The sequence below is a fragment of the Mustela erminea genome, chromosome 4, assembly GCF_009829155.1.
Source record: "Mustela erminea isolate mMusErm1 chromosome 4, mMusErm1.Pri, whole genome shotgun sequence".
NCBI classification, from domain to species: domain Eukaryota; kingdom Metazoa; phylum Chordata; class Mammalia; order Carnivora; family Mustelidae; genus Mustela; species Mustela erminea.
The window spans coordinates 92,932,203-92,956,743 of NC_045617.1; the positions used below are offsets into that span (position 1 = coordinate 92,932,203).

Sequence of the window (24,541 nt, forward strand, 5' to 3'; positions counted from 1 at the left end):
TGAGATGCAAAAATATCCTTAACAAAATATTAGTAAAAACAAATTTAACAATGTATAAAAAGGACTATACATCATGATCAAATGAGATTTATTCCAGGGATGAAAGGCTGACTCAATATTCAAAAATCAATAAATGTAATCCATCACAACATGTTAAAAAGAAAAAGCATATGATTATATCTACTGATGCAGATAAAGTGCTAGACAGAATCCAATACCCATTCATAATTAAAATTCTCAGCAAATTAGAAATAGAGGGATATTTCCTCAACTTGATAAGAAGTATCTACCGGGGCGCCTGGGTGGCTCAGTGGGTTAAAGCCTCTGCCTTCAGTTCAGGTCATGATCCCAGGGCCCTGGGATAGAGCCCCAAATCCAACTCTCTGCTCAGCAGGGAGCCTGCTTCCTCCTCTCTCTCTGCCTGCCTCTCTGCCTACTTGTGATCTCTGTCAAATAAATAAATACTTGTGATCTCTGTCAAATAAATAGATAAAACCTTAAAAAAAAAAAAATGAAGAATCTACCAAAAACGTATAGCTAACATCTAGCCTAATAGTGAAAGACTTACCTCTCAGATCAGGAACAAGCAAGGATATCTGTTGTCACTACTATCATTCAAACTACTATCATTCAACATATGTTCAAAGTACTATCATTCAACATATGTTAAATGATAGTAGTGACAACAGATATCCCTGCTTTGGACTTTAGAGCCAGTGTAATAAGGCAAGAAAAAGAAATAAAAGAAGAAAAATATTCTTTACATAGAAACTCGCAAAGAATCTATAACAACAGTTGTAGGATTAATGAGTACATTGAGTTTTGCAAAGTTGCAGATACAAGGTGTACACTTAAAAATCAGTTGCATGGGATTATGGACATTGTGGAGGGTATGTGCTTTGGTGAGTGCTGTGAAGTGTGTAAACCTGGTGATTCACAGACCTGTACCCCTGGGGATAAAAATATATGTTTATAAAAAATAAAAAATTAAAAAAAAAATCAGTTGCATTTCTAAAAACAGGTAATGTACAATTGAGAATCAAAAACTTTTAAAGTACCATTTACAAAAAGCTCCAAAATAACTGAAATACTTTGGTATAAATATAATAAAGCATGTATAGGATCTGTATACTTAAAATAACAAGACATGTACTAGCAGATAAATAATGTCTGTAATTCAGCTAATTATATGTTAGCCAGGATATTAAATAAAGCTCAATAAAAATTTAATAAAAATTATAGTATTATTCAGAGTAATAAACACATTCCTTGACTAAATTGCACCCAGTTGTTGGACTATATCTTCTCAAAGCATATCCTTTTATACCCATATTTTTTTAAAAAGGCATTTATTTATGAGAGAGTGTAAGCTAGGGCAGGGTTTGGGGAGGGACAGAAAGAGAAGGAGAGAAAGAATCTCCAGCACACTCCCCTCTGAGTGAGAAGCCCAATGTGCAGCTTGATCCCAAGACCCTGAGATCCTGAATGGAGTTGAAATCAAGAGTCAGATGCTTAACTGACTGCGCCACCCAGGCACCCCTTTTTATACTCATATTTTATTTAATAGATTATTTAAAAACAAAAATTATTAAAATCCCACTAAAACTAAATGCTGTGATTTATGTAAGATCTGTTAAATAAATAATGTCTCCTTTAGATGTAGTAAGTTGCAGTTTTTATAAAAATTGGATTTCTTTTGTTTCTTTTGTGTTCTATTACTAAAAAATTTTCTTGATTTGAATCCAAGCACTCTCAAACTGTATGTAAAAAAGCTAGTAAGAGTTGAGGGCTGAGTAAATGTCATCTATCTGAATAATGCAGGCCCTATATCAAGCCAATCTGAAAAAAATATTTTGTTCTGCCTGATTTGCCAAATATTAAATTGAAGGTCAGCCACATGCACATATCTTTCATGGAGCACTTGAGAATTTTCTCCTACTTTGCTCAGAGAAAGAATCTCTCTCCTTCACTCAGCACTGACTGCTAATATCAGTTGCTATTATCCACAGCATTCCTGCTCTCTGTTTCCATAGCTGTTATCTGGGGCCTGAAACTACCTTCCAGATATCCAAAAGAACTTTCTTCATACCCTTAATTCCTCAACCTCCTGTTGCTCAGGATTACTTATTAGTTGGTTTAGCAGACTATCTAGTCTACCTGTTTGATTTCTATAGGATTATACTAATTCTGATACGAAATTACATAACTAGAATGATTATTAAAGGGATATATTTTAGCTAAAATTATTGTCTACAGATAAATAGCCATATTAATAGATGCTGCTCACAACTCTTACTAGTAACCTATTCTAACATCATTAGTGCTTCATGGAACCTAATGAGTTATCTAATAATATATGGGCATTGTATGTATTTTTTTCCTTAGAAAGTTGATTACTTTTTTCTCTTTTGATTTATTTTTAAAATTTAAATTCAATTAATTAACATATAATGTATTATTGGCTTCAGAGGTAGAGTTCAGTGATTCATCAGTCTTATATAATACCCAGTGCTTGTTCTTAAAACCAAAGCAAAGCTCACCAAAATTTTAACTGGCTTCAGCACTTTTCTGGTAATGACACCAGGGGCTCTTAAACGAATGGCTTCTAAAATACACCACTTGATTAGTGGGAGTTTCTTCAAGTCATCCTCAGATACTTTTATCTTATCTTTACCTGCAAAGAGAATTTCAAAAAAAAATTTTAAAAGATGGACTTAAAGAAACCAGAAAGTGATTTCTTGGAAGCTCATCAACACAGGTTAGAACCTGCCTCCAACCACAACTGTTAGCATTGCCATTACTTTTTGCATACAAGTTTAGTAACTGAGTGTCTCTTTTTATTGTTTTCCTCTTACCGAGATCAAATGTATGCCCCCCCCCAATTAACCCACTGATTACTTCAAGGTGATGGACTGGGATCCAACTTTGGTCTTCACCTTCCTATGGCTATCAACATCAATGATTAAGATAAGGTCCATCAGAGAGGTGCTCAGTTTTCACTCCTTTCATTCTTTCTTGTCCAAATTCTTCTTCTACTTAAGGAAATAGCAATAAAAGATTGGCATCAGAAGCATAAAGTAAAAAATCTGAGAAGCCATCTCCCTTACTATTTCTACCTCTTCCCTGAGGATTCATTTTTAGTTTTGTCCTTGATTTTTAAGAAACTCTTTTTTTTTTTTAAAGATTTTATTTATTTATTTAACAGACAGAGATCACAAGTAGGCAGAGACACAGGCAGAGAGGAGGAAGCAGGCCCCCTGCTGAGCAGAGAGCCTGATGTGGGGCTCGATCCCTGGACCCTGAGATCATGACCTGAGCTGAAGGCAGAGGATTAACCCACTGAGCCACCCAGACGCCCCTGTCCTTGATTTTTCAACCAGACATTTCAGAAGGCCCAAAAAGAACATGAGGAAAGGGACAATGAGGCACATGCATTACATCTGGAATGATGAGCTCTCCCTCTAAAACATAGGTGCATCAAACACTCTAATGTAATATGCATACCTCAGCTTATGTTTAGATTGAAGATTGAACCTATAAAAGGATTGGGATGAATCTTTTCTTTTCTTTTTGAAGATTTTACTTATTTATTTGACAGAGAGAGACAAAGCGAGAGAAGGAACACAAGCAGGGGAGTGGGAGAGGGAGAAGCAGGCTTTCCGCTGTGCATAGAGCCCAATGCGGGGCTCGATTCCAGGATCCTGGGATCATGGCCTGAGCCGAAGACAGATGCTTAATGTCTGAGCCACCCAGGTGCCCCTTGCGGTGAATCTTTTTATGACCCAAAATATGGTTAGGGTCTTTCAGCCCAATTAGATATTTCAGTTAATGGTATTTCAAATGAAATGTTTACATTTTGAAAATTATTTAAAACAACTCAGCTTCCAATTTACTTTTGATAGCATTTGCTTTACAAAATTCAACAACATTGTCAGTTTAGTTAAGTCAACTTTCACATTTGCTTCCCAGCTGTATTGGGAAAGAATGGGTAAGAGTGGAATGTAAGATCTCCAGCCCTGTCTCTCTTAGACTCTGGATAAGGCTAGTTCTAAAGCAAGCCCAGCCTGCAGGAAAGGTTGAGGTGGGTGCTGCCTGGGAGATCTCATCTGTCAGTACATACAGAACTCCTAAGTAATCAGAAGCAAATGTTTTCAGTTGGCTTTTTGAGCTATAGTTCTATTAGTACCCATAGGGACATCTATATATTCCATTCAACTTGACAGATTCTTGAGCACTGAATCAGGACCAGGAGTTGAGTTAAGCTTTACTAGGGTTACAACACTTAAGGCATTCTTGCAATACACTTAGTCTACTGGGAGGTAAGAGACAAGCCCACAGTTAGCTGGTATACCATGCAAGCAAGAAAACTGTTCTGTGATGTGTAAAATATTCCAATATTTTGTTAAAATATAAAAGCAGGGAGGTTCATGTCCAACTAAAGGAAAAGCAAAAAACTCTCTGAGTGTCTTCCTCTAAAGCTACAACTATTAGTTCTTTGCAGAGAGTAGACCTTAGCAAATAAATATCGAGTTAACAAATGGTCCAACATCAACATGGGGAGATGAATGAGTGGATATTGTAGGCAAAGAAAAGAGGAAGAGTAAAAGGAAGACTGTGGAAAGCTTGGATATGTTCAGAAAATGGCAATGCCTGTAGAGGGCCTAGAAGTTGAGGTAAATGTGATGGAACAGTGACAGGTCCACTGAGGCCATTACAGGCCATCTTCAATGCCATTCTGGAAAATATGGAGACTAGGAAATTTCAGGACTTCCTATCTTGGGCCAAGAAAGGACGAAAACTTCACAATGAAACAGTGATACACAGCATTGTCCTTTTTTTTTCCCCTCTAAGATTTACTTATTTATTTGAGAGAGACAGAGACAGACAGACAGAGAGAGAGTGGCAAGAAGGGGCAAAGGGAAAGGGAGAGGTTGTCCCAAGCAGACTCTTCACTGAGCGCAGAGCCCGATACACGGCTTGATCTCACAACCCTGAGATCATGACCTGAGCTGAAATGAAGAGCTGGACACTCAACCAACTGCACCACCCAGGCACCCCCACAGCACTGTTCTTTATTTGAACAGAATTTGAACTTCCTTCTGCTCATTTGCTCAGACCTAAGTGACCTAATACTAAAAAGAGACAAATGACCTCTCGGACTTCTTGTTTAACCTTCACAGACAGTGTCTCACAAAACTGTTGCTTTTGCTTTCCCATAACAAGGATTGGAAAATAATAGGCATGCTTTCTGCATCTTCACAACCTAAATATAAGTTTTTCCAAATTGTGTTCTATGAAAGAACATGTGCAAGATGTTAAATGTTTAAAGCAGGAAAAAGGTTTTATGGCCCACCAAATACCAGGAAATGTTAACATTCGATGGGTGACTCACTGAACACATTAGCGTATTATAGGTTTTGAGAAATCCCATAGTAGAGACCGCTATTTATGCCAACATTCCCAAACTTTTTAAAACTCCCATTACTATATAAGCATCATCAATAGCTCTTTAATGAGGACACAAAAGATCATTAGCTGTATAATGTAATGGCTATGGGTCCTCTCTAAGACAATTCTTCAAAAACAAAAACAAAAATAACAAAAACCAACCAACCAACCCTGGTTTTCATTTGTTTGAGCATTAGCAGTACATACCATATGCCTGGGCGTGCCTGTGGCCAAATTCCCTAACAAACAGTTACTGCGAGCCAAAGGAATTATTACCATCAGAAAACTATCTTGATATGCCATGGAAAGCTAATGGCACCAAAATTTTACTTCTTCCTACTTTTCTTGAAGTATCCCTGTACATTTTAAGCTAATTCAGAAAAAATAATTTAGAAAATCTATGCTTGGGATGAGAAATTCTTCATTTGAAAAAAGGACTGAGGTTGTTGCATAGGCCAGAGATACCACTATTCAATCAAATGAACAAACATTTATTTGGCATTTAGTGCAGAGCAAAATGTTAACTAAACATCAAAGGGATATAAGATATTTAAGTTTGAAGACAATAAAAAGACAATTAATTCTCAAATTAAAGGAAAAGAAGGGTAAATGCTTTCCCCAGACAGTGTTAAAATGAGGAATTCTGAGGTTCTAATCTATGAGTTTATAAACGACATACAAATTTAAGGCACTGTCTAACATCTGTTAAATGTTCAATACAAGTTGGTATCTATTACTGTTACCATTATTATTAGTGTGAATTTAGTACTGACTCTCTAGAAGATTCACTTTTGCTCCATAGCCGAAAAAGAGATTCTTTCCCCTGAAACCTCAGTTAGGAGAGAAGCTACAGTCTGAGAATCTATCCAGTACTAACCAGACACCGCATCTGAGGAAGTCTTTCCATCATTCACCTAGCAGACAGTTAGTGAGAACCTCTGAGCAGTGTCCAAGTGCTGAGGATGAAGACAAATGAAAGAGCCCTGGCTCTTAAGGAGTTCACAGTCTGATAAAGAAGCAAAGAACTAAAAGTAGTAAACATGGGGTAAGTGTCCCTGCACTGAAGCATGCAAAGTGCTGTGGGACACAGTGGTGACAGTGACCAGACTGGGGTTGGTGGGGAGGGGTGGTTGCAAAGGAGAGATCAGAGAGGTTTCTCAGAAGAAGTAAAACCAGAACAAAGGATTGAATATGCAAAAACGAAGGACATGTACACAGAAGAGAAATTCAGCTGGCTGGAATAGAGTTCAGGGCAGGAAGTCATGAGACCAAGTGACTTCAGTGCTCCACTGCAGTCCCAGGCTGCACATACCGGCTAAAGCCAGAGCTAGGGACAGGTGGCTCCTTTATCCAACCTCTGAGTGTGCCCTGGATGTGCCCCAGTTTCATTTCTGGGCTTTCTTCTCTCGTCTAGGCAGATTCTTTCTCTTGGGAATTCAAATAAATATCTTCTATAAAATACCATCAATGGGCTGGTTATATCAAGAATTTTACCTTCTGCCTATGATCACCTTCCTGATTCCATCTTATTTTTATCCAATTGGCTTCTTGATAACGCTGCTTGCAGGTCTAAAAGCCATCCTGAAGCATGCTTTGGTCACTTCATTTTCTCCACTGAAATAAAGCTTTTCCTCCCTTGGTCTTGTTATTACTGAAAATGGTAGCAAAATGTGTCTAGTTGCTCACATCCAACACCTGGGAGTCATCCATAATTCATCCCTTCCCTTTTAATTAATTTATTTAATTAATCACCAAAACCTCTTGTTCCTGTCCACAAAATGGATCCTACCGCCATTCACATCACTCCATCTCCAGAGCTACCAGTCTTGTCCAAAGGCACCATCATTTCTCTGCTGCGCCAGGTGATAGCCACCATCACTCTCCCTGCTCCCACCTGGCTCTGCTATAATCCTTATGCAACTCAGACCTAGTCAGTACCCTGTGCAGATCCCATTAAGGGCTTCAATGCTATTTAGAATCAAATCCAAAGTTCCTACTTTGGCAAATGAGACTCTAACCCTCTCATCTCACACTGAATCCTGGGGGCTGTGTGACCTTTATAAGTGATCCAACCTCTTTGTGCCTCAGTTTGCTCACCTATAAAATAGGAATAATTAAAGTATCTGCCTATATGGTTGTTGTGAGTAAAGCTCTTACAGCTATGACTGGCACGTGGCCAACTCAGTAAATGCTACCGTCATCATTATTATTATTTCTTCTGCCTTATTTCAACTGTTTGAAAGGCTAGCTCCTTCTTATCCTTCAGACCTCTGCTAAAATATTTTCTCCACAGGAAGCCCTTCCCTTACCAGCTAATGTCTTCCAAATCACTAGCAGGCCATTTTGCTTCCTTTAATACTCCAGTTAATATAAGAAATAATTTGGCTTATTGTTAACTGATGGATATGAGCCCATGTTTTTCACAATCTTGTTCTTTCTATTTTTTGATGTATCCCTAGTATCTAGTACACTGTCTGGCACACGGTAGGCACTTGATATATTTTTATTGAATGAGTAAATAGATGAATGTCTAAAATAGTGAAAGGAAAAATCAATTAAGAAGTTTTTATTTTTTGAAACAACAATGGGAGGGATGCAGAGAAGTCAAATTTTGAGACATTTCTGAGAGAGAATGTGAGAATCTTCAAATATATAAGAATTTACTGAGAACTTGGTATATGCTAGACCAGTGGTTCTCAAGCATTAAGCATGCCTCAGTGTGCCTCAGCATTTCCTGGAAGGCTTATTAAAACACAGCTCACAAGGCCCTACCCTCAAAGCTTTTGATTCAATAAGTCTGAAGTGGAGCCTAAGAATCTGCATTTCTGGCAAATTCTCAGGTGCTATGGAGGCTGCCGGCCCAGCAACCATACTTTAAGAACATTGTCCTAGACTGAAAGAAGTAGAAGAAATGCTCAAATTTTATTAAATAATCTGGGTTTAAAATAGTTTTTATTACCAGTTTTTAAATGATCTCTTTAACACAATGGAGGGAAATCTACTTAGTGGGCAAAAAATAAGATTTAAGTCAGAAATTCTGAGTGGATACACAGTTGACCCTTGACCAATGCAGGGATTAGGGATACTGACTGCCTACTCTCCAGTCAAAAATCCATGTAATAACTTTTGACTCACCAACAATTTAACTACTAATAGCCTACTATTTTTTTTTCCTGAAGATTCATCTGTTCATTTTCAAGACAAAGAGAGAGCACCTGAGCACACATGTACATGAGATGGGGAAGGGGCAAAGAGAGAGGAAGAGAGAGAATCCCAAGCAGAATCCACATTGAGTGTGGAGCCCAACATGGGGCTTGATCTCACAACCTGGAGACCATGATCCCAGCCAAAATAAAGAGTTGGACACTTAACTGAGTAAACCAGCCCTCCAATTGCCTTCTATTGACTGGAAGCCTTATTGATAACATAAACCGCTGATTATATTTTATATATTATGTATATACTATACTATATTCTTAGAACAACGTAAACCAGAGAAAAGGAAATGTTATTAAGGAAATCATAAGGAAGAGAGAATACATTGACAATATTTAACGTATTTATGAATACCATAAGTTTACATCATCTGTTTATAAGGTAAATCATCTGTCTGTCAGTACCTATATCAATATTGTCCAATATATTTATTTAAAAAAAACCTCATGTACAGTTCAAGCCAATGTTGCTTAAGGGTCAACTGTATTGACACCAAAAGTCACTAGCTTTTATTAATGTCAAAGTACAAGATGGCAAAGGAGTTTTATTTATTACAACCCTAAAACTAAATAATGTGATAATTAACTCGGACCAAACTTTTCATTGGCCCATATTTCAGAAACGGTCCAAAATTTTATCATTTTTATAGCTACAAAGATGCTATCTTCGTCTTAACAAAAATGCCAATGCACCTTCTGGAGGTCATTGACTTGAGCTTACACATAGCCATATATTCATGTTCTGTTTTTCTTCTCCCTTTTATAAGGCCACAGCCAAAGGCACAGGCTGGCCTGGCCAAATGCATCTTGTCATCTATTTTTGCAAATAAAGTTTTATTGGAAGACAGCAACACTTGTTTGTTTATATATCGTCTAGGGCTGTTTTCACATTATAATGGCAGAGTGGAGTAGTGGTGACAGAGACCTTATGTTCCATAGAGCCTGAACGAATTAATATATGGAATAATATAGAAAAAGCTTGTCATTTGCTGACTAACCGGCATCAATTCCTGACTAACATGCTGGTTTGCTCCTCACTGTACTTCCTTTTGCTCAGAAGTCCAGATTTAATTCTAGTACTATAAATTCTCTGTGATCTCTATTACACATATCTTTTATATAACTAAGTCAAATGGACAATGGTTAGCACAGAATCTGAATAATCCTGTAGTCTATGGCTACTTTGCACAGAAAATATAAACTGTCTCTTAGGAAAAGAAATGTCTTTGTTTAAAATATACTGGGGTGCCTGGGTGCCTCAGTCAGTTAAGCGTCTGCCTTCAGCTCAGGTCATGATCCCACAATCCTGGGACTGAGCCCCACATCAAGTTCCCTGCTCAGTGGAGAGCCTGCTTCTCTTTTCCCCCTGTCTGCCACTTCCTCTGCTTGTCTCTCTCTCTGTCAAATAAATAAATAAAATCTTTAAAAAACATACTGTACTGTAATGGCCTCTAAATCACATTCATAAACAGAGGGCACATGGACACAGTAATGTTAAGGAAAACAATTTTCTGATACTTCCCTATTTACTCTTTTTAAAAATTGGTCTATGTAAGAAAAAACTGTGGTTCAGTTCTCGTTCTCCACCTCCCTAATGTAATGAACTTTTCCTCACTTTATAATTTGCCTCCCAGTCATCTTGATATTCACACTGGTGCATTTTCCCTGCAGTATAAAAATTTCTTGAGTGCCAAACAAAAGGACAAGTAGAGAACACATTGTACCAAAAGGAAAAGCCCTTGAAAGCAAAGTAAAGCAGACACAGAAAAGAAATCCTGAAAGCAGGTCCTGTTTCATCTATTTGTCCACTAGCACACAAACCATATCCATGTTTGTTCACACGTCTATCTTAGAACTCAAAAGTGAGATGAGCATCAGACGACACAATCTGAATGTCCTTGGTGAGACAAAGGGAGAGTCCCTGGCACTGCACAGGAAGTGAGAAGGAACTTGGAATTGCTGGAATCTTCAAGGCAAGTAAGACAAGTCTAGAGACTTGAGAGAAGAGAAGGGACCCAGTTACACAGCACCTAACTGATTACCCAATAGGAGGCTAAGGAAGAGCAATGGCAGGTAAGACTTTTTTTTTTTTCTTTAGATTTTATTTATTTATTTGACAGAGAGAGCGAGAGAGAACAAGCAGAGGGAGCAGCAGAAGGAGAGACAGAAGCAGGCTCCCCACTGAGCAGGGAGCCTGACGTGGGACTGTATCCCAGAATCCTGGGATCATGACCTGAGCTGAAGGCAGATGCTTAACCTTCTGGACCACCCTGGAACCCCAAGACAGACAAGACTATTAAGAATAGAATATTCAACTTGATGTCAATACTCAATTTTAAGTTGTTTCTGGCTGCAACATATTTTTCTTTTCCCTTGTTCCATATTTTTAATATTTTGAAAAGTTTTCTAAAACATTGCCTTAAGTTAACACTTAGGGAAATAGAAATCTTGTGATGTCCAGTGAGGCAATGCAATACCAAAAAGGGGCAAAACATGCAGAAAGCAAAAGAGAGAAGTTAATGAGAAATAAGCAAGGGCAAAAGCCAGGAGTCAAGAGAAAACTATATGATATACAAGCCTCTACCTCTTCTGCCTCCCCCATTCCTCCCTCCAAGGATTCCTAGAATGCTGGGAAGCGATTAGGACCAATTTCACTTTTATCTTGAAAACCAAGATGGCCCCAGTAAGTGAGGGCTCTCACAAATGAAAGCTACAAATAAATCAGCGGTGACCTACATTTTAGATTTTAAATCTTTATTGAAAAAATTATTTTCTCTATAAAAATCTATTTAGAGAATCTGCATTGGACAATCTCTCTATTCTTTTTTTTTTTTTTCTGTTTTACTGCAGCTACGAGATACAGAAAATAAATATCTTTCTACTTGATCAAGGACAGATGACTACCAAGGGCCAGGATTTGTGTTTAAAATCAGAACTCTATGACTCCAAAGTGACCTACTTTGACCTACATAAGACAGGCATAATTTCAGCCTAAAGAGTTTGAACTCCAAGAATAGTGAAGTGTCTGAGCTGCTTTAATAAATAAGTAAGTAAGTAAATAAATAAATAAAATTAAGTATCCTTATTAAACTAATTGAATTATAAAATGGAAAAAGTGTTTTGTATTATATAACAGAAACAAAGGTTTGTTTTGAGTTCAAAATAATATTTAAAGTCTTATATGATATATAAGTTGTTGAAAGAACTTTCTAGGTCCAAGAAGAAGGCACTCCTGCTCAGCGGGCTATATCAGACACTCAGATAGCTTTCATGTCCCTGTAAATGTTCCACTTGACCAGAAACACCCATTGCTTCAGCTGGCCCATGCCAAGTCATGTCTGGGCTCTATATTTATTATTTTCTTGTTTCTTTTCACTCTAAACAAGGTTGATAATGTGGCCCCAGCCAATATTTTCTATTTGTCTCTTCCTTGTTCTTTATTCTTTATCATATAAAACTTTCCTGCCTCCCACTCCATTTTGCGAAAAGGAGACTGTCCATTTCATGAAGTGTTAAATAACCTTTGTTTTTATCAACTAAATTGTGTTATTTAATATTTTTTTAAAAACAAAATGTATGAGAGATACAGAGTACCCTTGGAAAATAGATGTTCTGATAAAATATTTTTAGTTTTCACATCCCAGTGTGATGTTGAACAAACAAGGTAGTATTATGAGACTAGACAAAGGAAAAGCAAAGGAAATATGCTAAGTTTTCAAACAACAGCTTTAGGTTAAAGACTTTTCTTATTATAACTCTTAGAAATGTTTCTGTACCCAAACTGTGCATATTTCAATGCACCTCTGTGGTTTGCTCTCCCAGCATTTTGACTCTAAAAATAGATGGCTCCATTGGAAGATTGCCAAGGTAATCATCAAAAGAGCTAGAGCCTAATGGGGAATGGGACCAGAACAGAAGACAACCAGGGAAGAAGCTATGGGTGACTGGGGGTAAAATTCAGAAACCATCTGTTTAAGTCTTGGCATAAATGCAATAAAGGTCAAACCACATCTTAGGTTATTTGAAACCAAACAAAAGAAAGGACGATTTTGTATTCAGAAACAATAAAACATTGCTAAAATATAGATGGTTTGGGGATTCCATAGGCATGGTGGCAAGCATGTTACAACACAATCAATCATACGTATTAATCATGTGTTATACTGGAATTCTATTATGTTAGCCGGTAATTCACTCAACATAACATTTGCTTCCTATCTGTTACGTGCCAGCCCAAGCATAGGTGCTCTAACAGATAGGAGGAGAGTAATACTAATTTATAGACCATCTAAGGGTCCTAAATACCTCGGACCACTTCATTGATTCCTCGTAACTACCTGCCAGCTATCAAGCCTCAGAGATAATGTGCCCCAGGAGACAAGCTTGAATGTGTCAGAGCTGCCTTCAAATCTCTGTCCCTGTTTACCGTGACCCACCACTTCCCTTAAGAGGAGAAAGAGAAGAAAGGAATGAGAAAGACACAGCCCTGAAGGACTTTGGACACAAGGACACAAAATACTATCTTTTTATAAATGACAATAATATTAGCTTCACAAGAGAGGAGGCAAGCACCAGAGATGCTCGTCTCCACTTGCCTACGGCTGGGCTTTTGGCTAAGCCTCCATGCTTGAGTGGGACTCAGGCAGAGAGAAAAGCAACTTAAATTCCAAACTTAATCATAAAACTATGATTTCTTGGACTTAAAAAAAGGAACATGACTCAAATAGGATCACTGAAGTCAGTTGTTCTTTGTAGCTCCTCTGGTTCCTTAATATTCCAAGCTCCTTCTCCTTACACACACACACACACACACACACACACACACACACATCCCAACACACTCAGGAGCACCTGGAAACAGTAAGTGACTAAGTATATAAAATATAAAAATTTTCTATCTATAGCCCAGGAACAACATTACATAAAGATTGAACTAACAATTTTGGGGAAATAATCCCTGTTTGGATGGGAAAGAGGGGAACAGTAGGCATTTGCTGAGTCATTCAGACCTTTCAAGACATAATTCTGAGGAGTCTGAATCAGAAGGTGGGCTTGCAAAGTGCGGGGTGAATACTGAGAAGGCCCCGTGCTCCTCCACAGTGAAAAATAGGTGTGTTGACCATCCAGGGACCCACGGCAAGATGATGAAGAGCAGATTGTCAGCTCCCACTGAAATGCAGAGTATATCCCTGCGCATTCCACCACCTCTTCATTTACTTTTGAAAGCATGGATTCCCAGTTCTGTTTGCCTCTCTATGCTAGGAGATCCTCACAAACGCTGCCTTTTCGTAGTCATGGAGCAGCCTACTTAAGCTATCTGAAGCTCAGGTGTGTACAAAAGGTCACAGCACGCATAAAGGACAATGAGCCTAGGATAGAAGGACATGAGGCAGAAGTTGAAAAATAAAGGAACTGATGTCATAACCTTGAGCAACGATTCCCACCAAAGTGTGACCAAGACATTTGCTTCCCAAATTTTATAATAATTTGTTTAAAAAGAAAAATCAAAGCTAGCATTTACTCTCGTCTTATTTAGGGAAATTATATAACCGCTTTGAAAGGAATATCACAGTTCTAAAACTTCTACTCGAAAATAATAAAGCACTGACATCAATTGCTGACAGAAAATAAGGGCAAGAAACTAGCTTTCTGGCATGTTTTCTCAACCAGGGACCTCAAGATAAGGTCCTCGGAGTAAAAAAATCAGTTTTTAGAGAAAAGAGACAAAGCTAAAGAGAACTAATAAATAATTTACAATATTGCAGAGGGGGAAAGAAGTATCTTACATCTACTCCTTCACTTCAGGAATTTTAAAAACTTCATAGGATAAACAATGTTCAAAATTTCAATTTTTAGCCTCTAATTTATTCCAGCAATAATTTCTTATTTACAAAATTGCTGCTGTCTTCCCAGGAGAAACCTATATTCACTGGAAAAAGTTAGCACATCTCAAATAGAGCGAGTAAGAGTGGATAAAATGTCCTGAAATAGATAATACTATTTATAACAGGTTTTATATATCAGATGACCCTATAACAGTAACAGGTAGTAAGAATGTGCTAGTTACAGATTTCTGGAAATTTTTAGTGAGATGAAGATTTGTTTGTTGGCCTGTCTCCCAAATGGGGAAAGCAATCACTTTCTACATTTAAAAAGATGTATTATGACTCCTGATTATTGGAAAGGAAAATTAATTTTTAATTTTGGATAAAGATTCCAATGACCTTTCCCATCCCCAAATATGTACCTCCCTCTATTCCTGAGGGCTGAGAGATAGTGAGAGAAAGGTCTAGGACAAGCATAGACCAGAACTGAGAAACAAAGGGTAGCAAGGATGGAAAGAAGAAATGATGAAAAGAATTAGAGAGTAAGCAAGGTTACAGAGCGAAGTTGTTTAAGCAAGAAGCAAATTTTGAGGTACTTAACTATTTTGCAAAGCAAGACCCAGATTTTCCCTAATGTGGTGGATTGTATTTGGGGATAGACCTTTTCAGGTAGTATGAGCCCCAAGACCAGGCCCCACTGATATCAGTAGGACACGAGCACACCACAGCCAAATGTCTGTAAACAGGAAAAAAAAAATCAAGTTTAAATGAATTTCTAGAGCAGATGTGAAAGGAATAAAGGAGAGTCAAAAGAGTGTGTTGAGAAAGGGAAAGACTGTTTTACTTTTAAGAAGAGAGAGTGATGGAGAAAGGTCAGCGGGTAGTGGGACCTGAGAAACAAATCAGGGGTTCCCTTGTGTGAGAGATCTGAGTTAAGGACCTATCTCACCATGACCGTCTTCCAATCTCTAGTCCTTCCTCCCGCCCTTTTCCTCTCCCACCTTCTTGCCTCTTTCTCCTCCGACTGGGAGAAAGCTCAGATCCTTGTCCATGTAGTAGGGGGTGACTCTGGATTTATGGCATCTGATGATATAGAATGGGAGTTTATTGGGGCTCCTAAAATCATTAGGGAATAAATATGATTTTACACACACACACACACACACACACACACACACACACACACACAAGAAAAGAAAAAGATAATGAATTAAGGAAAATGTAGAAGAGCTCCCTCGAGGTCAGTTCTATCCCGTTGCCTCCTTCAGTCATCTCAGAAACCTTTGGAATATGAAGAAAGAACTAGAGAGGGAGGTCCATGCAGAAAAGCTCCAGAAGTGAGAAAACATACGCAAAAGATAAGATATTTCTACCCTTCTTGAAAATAGAAGGCTTGCCCTCCCATACCAAGTAAACTGTAAGCTTATTGCGCTGAGACCCTGCAAAAATTTGACTTAAAAATCAGTATTCTATGTTATCTCTCCAATATTTCTTTGAGGAAAAAAAAAAAGTCTTTGGGTCTTTCTTTCTTGCACATGGACCTTACTGTACATGTTCTGTGAGACAAAACTCTGTAAGATATTAAATTAATAGAAAACAAAAGAGCGAGATGAGAGTAGATGAAAGATGATGAAGTGCGTGGTAGCTACAAAGGTAGGTGTTTTTAGCTTGCTGCAGTTTCCTATGAATTCTTGATAGGTATAGTCTCTCCAGTGACTGCAGGTTTCTAGACCATTAATTCACTGCAAATGTTGATAGCTTTTTAAAAGAGCAAGTGAGAAAGACAGAGCGTGATGTGGGGGCAGGCGCAGAGGGAGAGAGAGAATCCCAGATGGCTTCATGGCCAGCATAGAGCCTGATGTGTGGCTCTACCCCCACGAAGGTGAGATCGTGACCTCAACTTAAATCAAAAGTCAGACCTCAAGCAATTGAGCCACCCAGGGGCCCCACAAATGTTGATAGTTGAAACTATTGCCTCAAGAATGTGAAACAGGATTTTAAAAATGGTTTTCTTTCTATAATTTTTTTTTTTTAGTCTTGAAAGAAAATATCATGAGTTTGCTTGTTGGTAAAAGGTAAATAAATAAGGGTTGTGCTCATCTGTTGTTTTTCCTGTACCAACTTTTGTTATAGAAGCTTTATAATACATTTTAATATCTGGTAGGACAAATCTAGTCTTACTAATTTATATTTCCACTAATTTTTCTCTTTATTTACTTTTTTTAGTTTATATTTTAAATAAAAAAATATTTAAGCCATTTAGTTAGTTTTCCCCACCCCAAATCCATCGGAATTCTCACTAAAATTGATTAAATATATACTGACTTGAAAACGGTTGGCATTTTCATGACATTAAACCTATCTGTCCAGGAACATGTGTGCCTTTTCTCTTTATTTAGGTTGTTTGGTTTAAAACTATATCTCTATAAAACATGCTAATTCCTCTATATAGGTCATGTCCTAACCCAATTTCTTTATACAAGACAAATACCACTTAAATGAATAGGAAGGACAGATGTAAAATTAAATGGAAACCTTTAAAAAAAAGAACAAACAGGCAGCTTAAGGCATTGGTAGTGGATACAGATGAGAAACCAAAGAAGCAACTGAGAGACTGCCCACAGATTGTGGGAATGTGAGCACTGAGGGATTTCTGGGCATCACTAGAGGCTAGCAAACCACAGTTCACTCTCCCCTTACAGCCCCAGCTTCTTTCAAACCCTCAGTGATTTTGGAACCTCCAGCTCTGGTTCTTCTGATTTTTCTAGGGGTAGACATGACTTTTTGGCATCTGAGGGATTTAAGATGAAATTTTATCATAAAAAAGACATGTTCCTATCATGGGGAAAGCCAGCCTCATGCATCCAGTCTTTGGACTCCAACTCAGCTGCCTAAAGAGGGGCCTTGGGCCTGGAGCGCTGATCACCAGGAAATACAGCACCCACAAGGCCTGTGCTGGTCTTACTGCCTTGTGTGGGACTATCTCTCCTTGTCTCAGGTGCAGTGAATGCCCCCTTGTCTCAGCTTAAAGCATGTGCATCTTATGGCATCTGGCCAACCCCACTGTTCTATCTGTCCTTCCAAGGGGAGAGGGCATAGCGTCCTTTCCACTGAGGCATAAGAGGGGTAAGCTGGGGGACCAACACCCACTACCGAAGCTGAGTTTGCGGTCTCTTCTCTATGAAAAGGAAGTGCTGGGGCGCCTGGGTGGCTCAGTGGGTTAAGCCGCTGCCTTCGGCTCAGGTCATGATCTCGGAGTCCTGGGATCGAGTCCCGCATCGGGCTCTCTGCTCAGCAGAGAGCCTGCTTCCCTCTCTCTCTCTCTGCCTGCCTCTCCATCTACTTGTGATTTCTCTCTGTCAAATAAATAAATAAAATCTTTAAAAAAAAAAAAAAAAAAAAAAAAAAAAAAAAAAAAAAAAAAGAAAAGGAAGTGCTGTTCCTTGCAGGGCTTCACTGCACTGTGTTTTTCCTAAAGACTCTGGTATCAAGCTGCAATCGGCAGAAGCTCTTCGAATTTTGCTCTGGGGTTGATAACCAGTTCAAGGTACTTGGGCTGACATCAGTTGAAACAGTATAAGCACTAACCTTTTAGAAGTAACCTCTGCTCGGTGACTTCAGTTTGGCATTTATAACCATAGACTGAGTCTCTTTGAAGGAGGTAGTGATAGCAATGGACTGAGAAAGATAGCAAGGAGGGGCCCCTGGGGTGCGCAGTCACTTAAGCATCTGACTCTTGATCTCAGCTCAGGTCATATTCTCAGAGTGGTGAGATTAAGCCCCACGTGGGGCTCCATACTCTGTGGGGAGTCTGCTTATCCCTCTCTCTCTCAGCTCCTCCCTGCTGCTCATGCTTTCTCTCTAAAATAAATAAATAAAATCTTAAAAAAGGAAAAAAAAGAAAAGAAAGGCACCAAGGAATGCAATGTTGCTTAGAACAGGTTATTATTACTGATGGAAGATCAGGAGTTGATAACCCACAGACCGACCCTCCACCCCACCCTTTCTTCCAAGACATACATGTATAATAATATCCCAAATCCCATTCTATCATTTCGAGAAAAGTTTAAGGTCATTACACCAAGTCATCCATGTAAGATTCTCTCTGAAAAAATAATACTTTGTGCTATTTTCAGAAATATTTCTTTCATATATTGAAAAGAGGTTATTGGTTTCTCTATTTACTGGAATATGAAATGAAGCCTGCTTTATAATTACAGTGACTTTTTCAAGGAATAAAGGACATAGTCCAATTGATAATAAACATGAGGGAGAGAGATTGCTTCCAGAAGACAACAATAGGCAGATAATAAAATGTTAAATATACTTTGACCTAGAAATGCCCTTTATTTATTAACTCTACCTAATGATTCTGAATTTTTAGGTGTTCTCTGGAGACACATCAACCCAACCTCAAGGCCTTTACCTAAGTATTTTCTAAAGGGGAGGAAAGATTATCAAAATGCCTGAATAATTACCTGACAGAACATGCTGAAAAAAGAGCCATGTCAGAATGAAAAATGTAGAGGATAAATAAAGCAGATGAACAGTGCCCACTGAGTGAGATAACAGAAGACTTAATAAAATGAGGAGCGCCACAGGACCTGTCTCCAAGCTTGTAAATTTGAACAGGATATCAAATGATCTATAGCTATCCAAGGGATCTCTCTTAGCTTGTTGAAGTGAGGCAGTAAAAGAATGACTTCACACATAATTTCCCGAGTTGTATCAGAAGACACACATCAGGTACGAAAGGCAAAAAATGCTGGTGGAAACACAGGCACCTGGGAAATCTCTCATGGGACAGAAATCTTAAGGGCATGTCTCACGTTGGCCTTCATGGCTCAGGTAGTGGTTTGGAGAGTAAGAAGTTGTGCATTCTAAAGGGATACCATCTTGTCTGTAAGGTCAAAGGAAAAAGAAGATAAGAAAATTCTATATTTAGAGTGGAATGGAACAGTTCCAGATGGAATGTCCTGCATTAATAAATTCTTCCTTAGGTAATCGATGTATGATCTTCAAGACTGATGAATGAAAAGTAGTTTGTGAGAAGCTCCAGCATAACTGAATGTTTGCTGGGCCCCAGTATTTAAAAAGCTGGACTAGCAAAGGAAAACAAGGCTATGCAAGAAATTTCCTGTATAATGTTATAGCCTCCAAAACCTCCATGTTGAGTTCATAATGAAAGGCAACCAGTGGGAGTGGAGAGAAATTTCTTTTTTTTTTTAAGATTTTGTTTATTTATTTGATAGACGGAGACCACAAGTAGGCAGAGAGGCAGGCAGAGGGAGTGAGAGAGAGAGAGGAGGAAGCAGATTCCCCGCTGAGCAGAGAGCCTGATGCGGGGCTCGATCCCAGGACCCTGGGATCATGACCTGAGCCGAAGGCAGAGGCTTTAACCCACTGAGCCACCCAGGTGCCCCAGGAGAGAAATTTTTTAATAATTTTCCTCTGTTCATGACTCCATCGAAGTGTCCTTGGCTCTGCTATTTGATCACATTTCTCAATATTTTGGGCCACAGAGGGCTAGGAATCTATCACAGATGCAACTTTGGCTATCAACCACCAAGCCCTGGCAGGTTGCAGAGGGGATAAGGAAGTGAGCTTCTTCGGTTAGCAGGAGGGACTCAGGTCTTTGATATGCCAGGATGGAGTCCTCCAAGAATGTTGTTATTGGTTGGCAAGATGGTATTGACACATATTCAAGTGGAGGGAAGTCGTATACAAATTATAATATAGGTAAGAAGTGACTATAGGTAGGGTTTCAAGAATAAATGAAAATGTTTAAATGCAAGGAAGTAAAACTAGTTAAAAATAATACAAACTAATTAAAATAATACAAACAACATGGACTTTGCCTAGGACATCACCATACATTCCGAACTTCATTTCTCACTCTGCTGGTTTTTATCCTTGTTTATAATTAGGAGCAGAGACAGACTCTTTTCTCACCAATGTGTGGTAAATGTAGCCATGTAAGTCAATGTCATCATGTAATAGCATCTGGCCACTCGGACAGTGTCAATGTCAGTATGTCTCCAGTCAGGATTGCTGGTAAATCAGAACACAAGGGAGCCAGAAAACAATGGTTGGCAATGAGTAAATTTTCTCCCATATACAGTCGTCACACTGTTAGTGAGTGGCCCGATTGAAACTCATGAATCAAGTTCCTGACTTAAATCCAATGGAAATTTGGTAATGTACCTTTAATGATGCACAAATGATAACTTTATATAAAACAGGGATCATTTCTACATAGATGCATTTCTATTAACTAATCTGGCTCCTTGTAGGGACAGCTGGATGGCTCAGACAGTTAGGCAGCAGCTGCCTTTGGCTCAGATCATAATTCCGGGGTCCTGATGGAGTCCCACATTGGGCTCTCTGCTCAGCAGGGAGTCTGCTTCTCCCTCTGCCTGCTGCTCCCCCTGCCTGTGCTCTTTCTCTCTCTAGCAAAAATAAAAAAATAATAATCTGGTTCCTTGTACATTAACATACAATTTTATTAATTTTTCCTTTAAATAAACACACAGTAAAACTGCATGGAAAAGGAGTTAATGCTCCCTTACATTAAAAAGAATAGGTCGGAAGGGCCAATACAACCAGCTAAAAACTTCAACTGCATTTTTGTTTTGTTTTTAAGATAAAAAGACCCTCTCCTGGTGGGCAGACATTCACCATGGGAGTCCAGAATTAGAAAGGAAAATTGCTTTATAAAAGTCTAAACAGGACCCAAATGTTAATGCCTGAGATTGCTTTTGCTCAGTTGCTCATAAATATGAGTATTTATGCTGGGTTGGTTAATCTTTTATGATCCAGCAGTCCTTTAGTAGTTATCTTGAAAATACAAAATATAATGACTCTAAAAATGCAAGAAGCATCTAAATATATATTCCTACACCTTAAGTAAAATAAAAAAGGGGAGAGAAGTAAACCATCATGTCAGGTTAATGGAATGACACTTAAATTAAAATGCAAATACTAAAAAAAACCAAATATGGCATTATACATGGTTTAATGTTAAAGTAAAAATATGAGGAACTTAATTTTATTCTTAGAACAGTTCTATGGACACAACATTCACTATATTGAGAATAGATAAAACCCTATAGGAAGAAAAGGAACTTCAGAAAAAACCCCTTCCCTTTTTTATCAAAACACATATAAACTCTAAGTTGTGGCTTTTTCAATAAACAGAATAAAGAAGATGTGCATTTGTCTTTGGTCAATACAAAGGTGTGTCAGTTAATTATTATTCCATTTTTTAAAATTCATAGTTTCTACAAGCATGAAGTTTCATGAGAATGGTGAGAAGCCTTAACTGCACTTTGACTGCTGGCGTGGAATCTGTTAGCAAGGGGTTCCCTCACCTGGGAACAGGTAAGGGATGCATGTGTATATGTACACAGATATACAGATATAAGGGTACATAGTTACATTTATGAATGTGTTTATATTTATAAAAAAACTATTAATGTATTATATTTATACTATAAATGTATTATGAAAATACATTTATATAGTAATAGAATATGCTTATTTCCTATACTCACGTACATATATGAAGGTATATACATACGTATACTGATTTTGTTAGTTTGGTCAGTGCAATATCTGAACGCCATGTTTCAATAGAAGCTTGCCTACCACCAAGCCAAAAAGTGCCCGATTCTTGCTTTCTTTGCCACCCTTGAATGAAAACTTACTATGAAGAAAAGACTCTACCAGTCAGATCAACCAAGCTTCGCATCAAGAGTTAGTGATCTAAAGAAGTGTAGACTGCATGAGTGTTCTGTGGCAGCAACTGTGATTTTTGCAGGATCAAGTTCCTGAGGAACCAGGGTCATTAGTGTCTTGGGCCTGTGGCCACGATGCACTTGGCATTCAGTGGCAAGGTTGCGCTTGCCACCCTAGCTCTGCAGCCTGATCCAGCAGTCTGTGTATCCTCCAAGCCTGGAACTCTGGCCCTCCTAGATGTTCTGTGAACTCACAAATTGGTAATACATTTGGTTTTTCACTAAATCAGCTCTAGTTAGGTTCTGCAGCTGCCTCTAAGAAACCTTGCTGATAAATTATAGAAGGAGTAACCAAAGTGACTAATGTGGAGAAAATAAAGAAATGAAAAAGTCATCTATTGGGCAAGTGAATGGAAGCACAGGAGGGGAAGGGGAGTGATATCCAGTGGTGGTAAGAGGGGCTCAGAAGAGGAAGAGAAGACATATCCACACATCCACCTGGATTTTCTGCTGTAATCACCTTGCAGTAAATTTTTATTTTATTTTGTTTTTTAAAGAAAGGGAGAGAGAGAGAGAGAGTGAGAGAGAGAGAGAACAGGGGGGCGGGTGAGGAAGGGGCAGAGAAAGAATCTTAAGCAAGCTCCATGCCCAGCACAAGGCCCAGTGTGGGGCTTGATTTCACAACCCTGAGATCGTGACCTGAGTCAAAATCCAGAGTTGAACGTTTAACCCACTGAGACACCCAGGTGTCCCAGAGTGAAATTTTTACATCTGAAATATCCATCTATGGGGGCATAAGGACAATGAAAATGGAAGTCTGGAAGGCATGATTCCAGCAGGTTCTTGTGAGGATGGAAACTTGGAAGAACTAGGCATATGCTTGTCAAGAAAAGAAGGGAAAATTGTCCACAGGAATGAAAGCCATGACCTCTCCTCTTTATATATTCCTAATATAGTAAATCAGGTTGTTTCTCATTTATTAGAAATACGCTCATGTTCTTCTCTGGACAAAATGCCATGAAAATGCCACTGATGATGTTGATCTAAGAGAATTCTACGAGAACACAGTGAGGCCCCGCCTGGAGTCTCTGACCCCAACCAGCTCTTCCTCTGCATACCTGCTTGTCTAACTCCTAACCATCTTCAAGTGCTTTCCTGGATCTTACCTACCATGAGACCCACTCTTATCTGGCTCTTGAATACTTCCGCCTGTTCCCCTGCTCAGCAATGATTTCTTTCTGTACAGTATTGTCACCATCTAATATTTTTAGGGTTTACTTATACATTACATTTATTTATTGTCTGTCTCCCCTACAAGAATGGAAGCACCAAAGGAGAAGGGATTGTTGTTCTTTTTTGTGCACTCCAAACTCCTAAGATAGTTATTGGCACATAATAGGAGCTCAGTAAATATTTGTTCAGTGAATGATAGATATGGCTCGGGTGAAATAAATAATAGGCAGGGTGACAGAGACAAGATTGTTGATGTGACAAAAAGTCTCCCAGGCCACATGAAGGCTTTAGATTTTATTCTAAGCGAGATATGAAGTCACTAGTTGTTGCTGAGTATGGACTACCTGGATCTGACAGATCAAGGGGGAAGAGCCAGGAGAGCAGTTGAACTTAACAAGGGATTGTGATTAATGGAACAGAGTCTCAGAGATGATTAACTAGTGATCCACGTGTTCAGGTGGTCTTGGTCAGAAGAAGGCATAGGAACACAAAAAGTAAAGATGATTCTACACACAACCACAAACTAGCTATCTTTTATGGTGTTTATCATCAGTCACCATTTTTTGGGTGGGGTAAATTACATTCTCCTGTCAACTATATTTGTTTTAGAAATTACCTTGGTTATGAACATGGTAGTCATATTTTCTGAACCAAGTATTAAATAAATAGTTTAGAAAAAACTTTTTCTAATCTACAAGTTTATTTATGTATGGTCTTCTGAAGGTATCCAAATTAAATCACGTAGCATGACAGAAAGAAAATGAAGAGAGTGTTAGAAGGTATTCAAGGGGCCACCTTACTTAGATTGCAAAGGGGGATGAGACCATCAGGCTACAGTTTCAGTCTCAGGGGCATGAAGGTTTAGTCCAGGAATATATATATATATATATATATATATATATATATATATATATATTTTAAGATTTTATTTATTTATTTGACAGACAGAGATCACAAGTAGGCAGAGAGGCAGGCAGAGCGAGAGGAAGGGAAGCACGTTCCCTGCTGAGCAGAGAGCCTGATGCAGGGCTTGATCCCAGGACCCTGAAATCATGACCTGAGCCGAAGGCAGAGGCTTTAACAC

At 38.6% G+C, this 24,541-nt stretch overlaps 1 protein-coding gene across 4 annotated transcripts in view; it reads right to left on the bottom strand.

The window, feature by feature from the left end:
• Positions 1-24,541, bottom strand: part of LOC116588708 (24-hydroxycholesterol 7-alpha-hydroxylase) — an 89,097-nt gene that overhangs the window by 25,252 nt on the left and 39,304 nt on the right. For all 4 annotated transcript variants that reach the window (XM_032340168.1, XM_032340167.1, XM_032340165.1 and 1 more), the window contains one exon: positions 2,541-2,674. In XM_032340168.1, the coding sequence (XP_032196059.1) occupies positions 2,541-2,674 (134 nt within the window). The remainder of the gene's footprint in view (positions 1-2,540; positions 2,675-24,541) is intronic.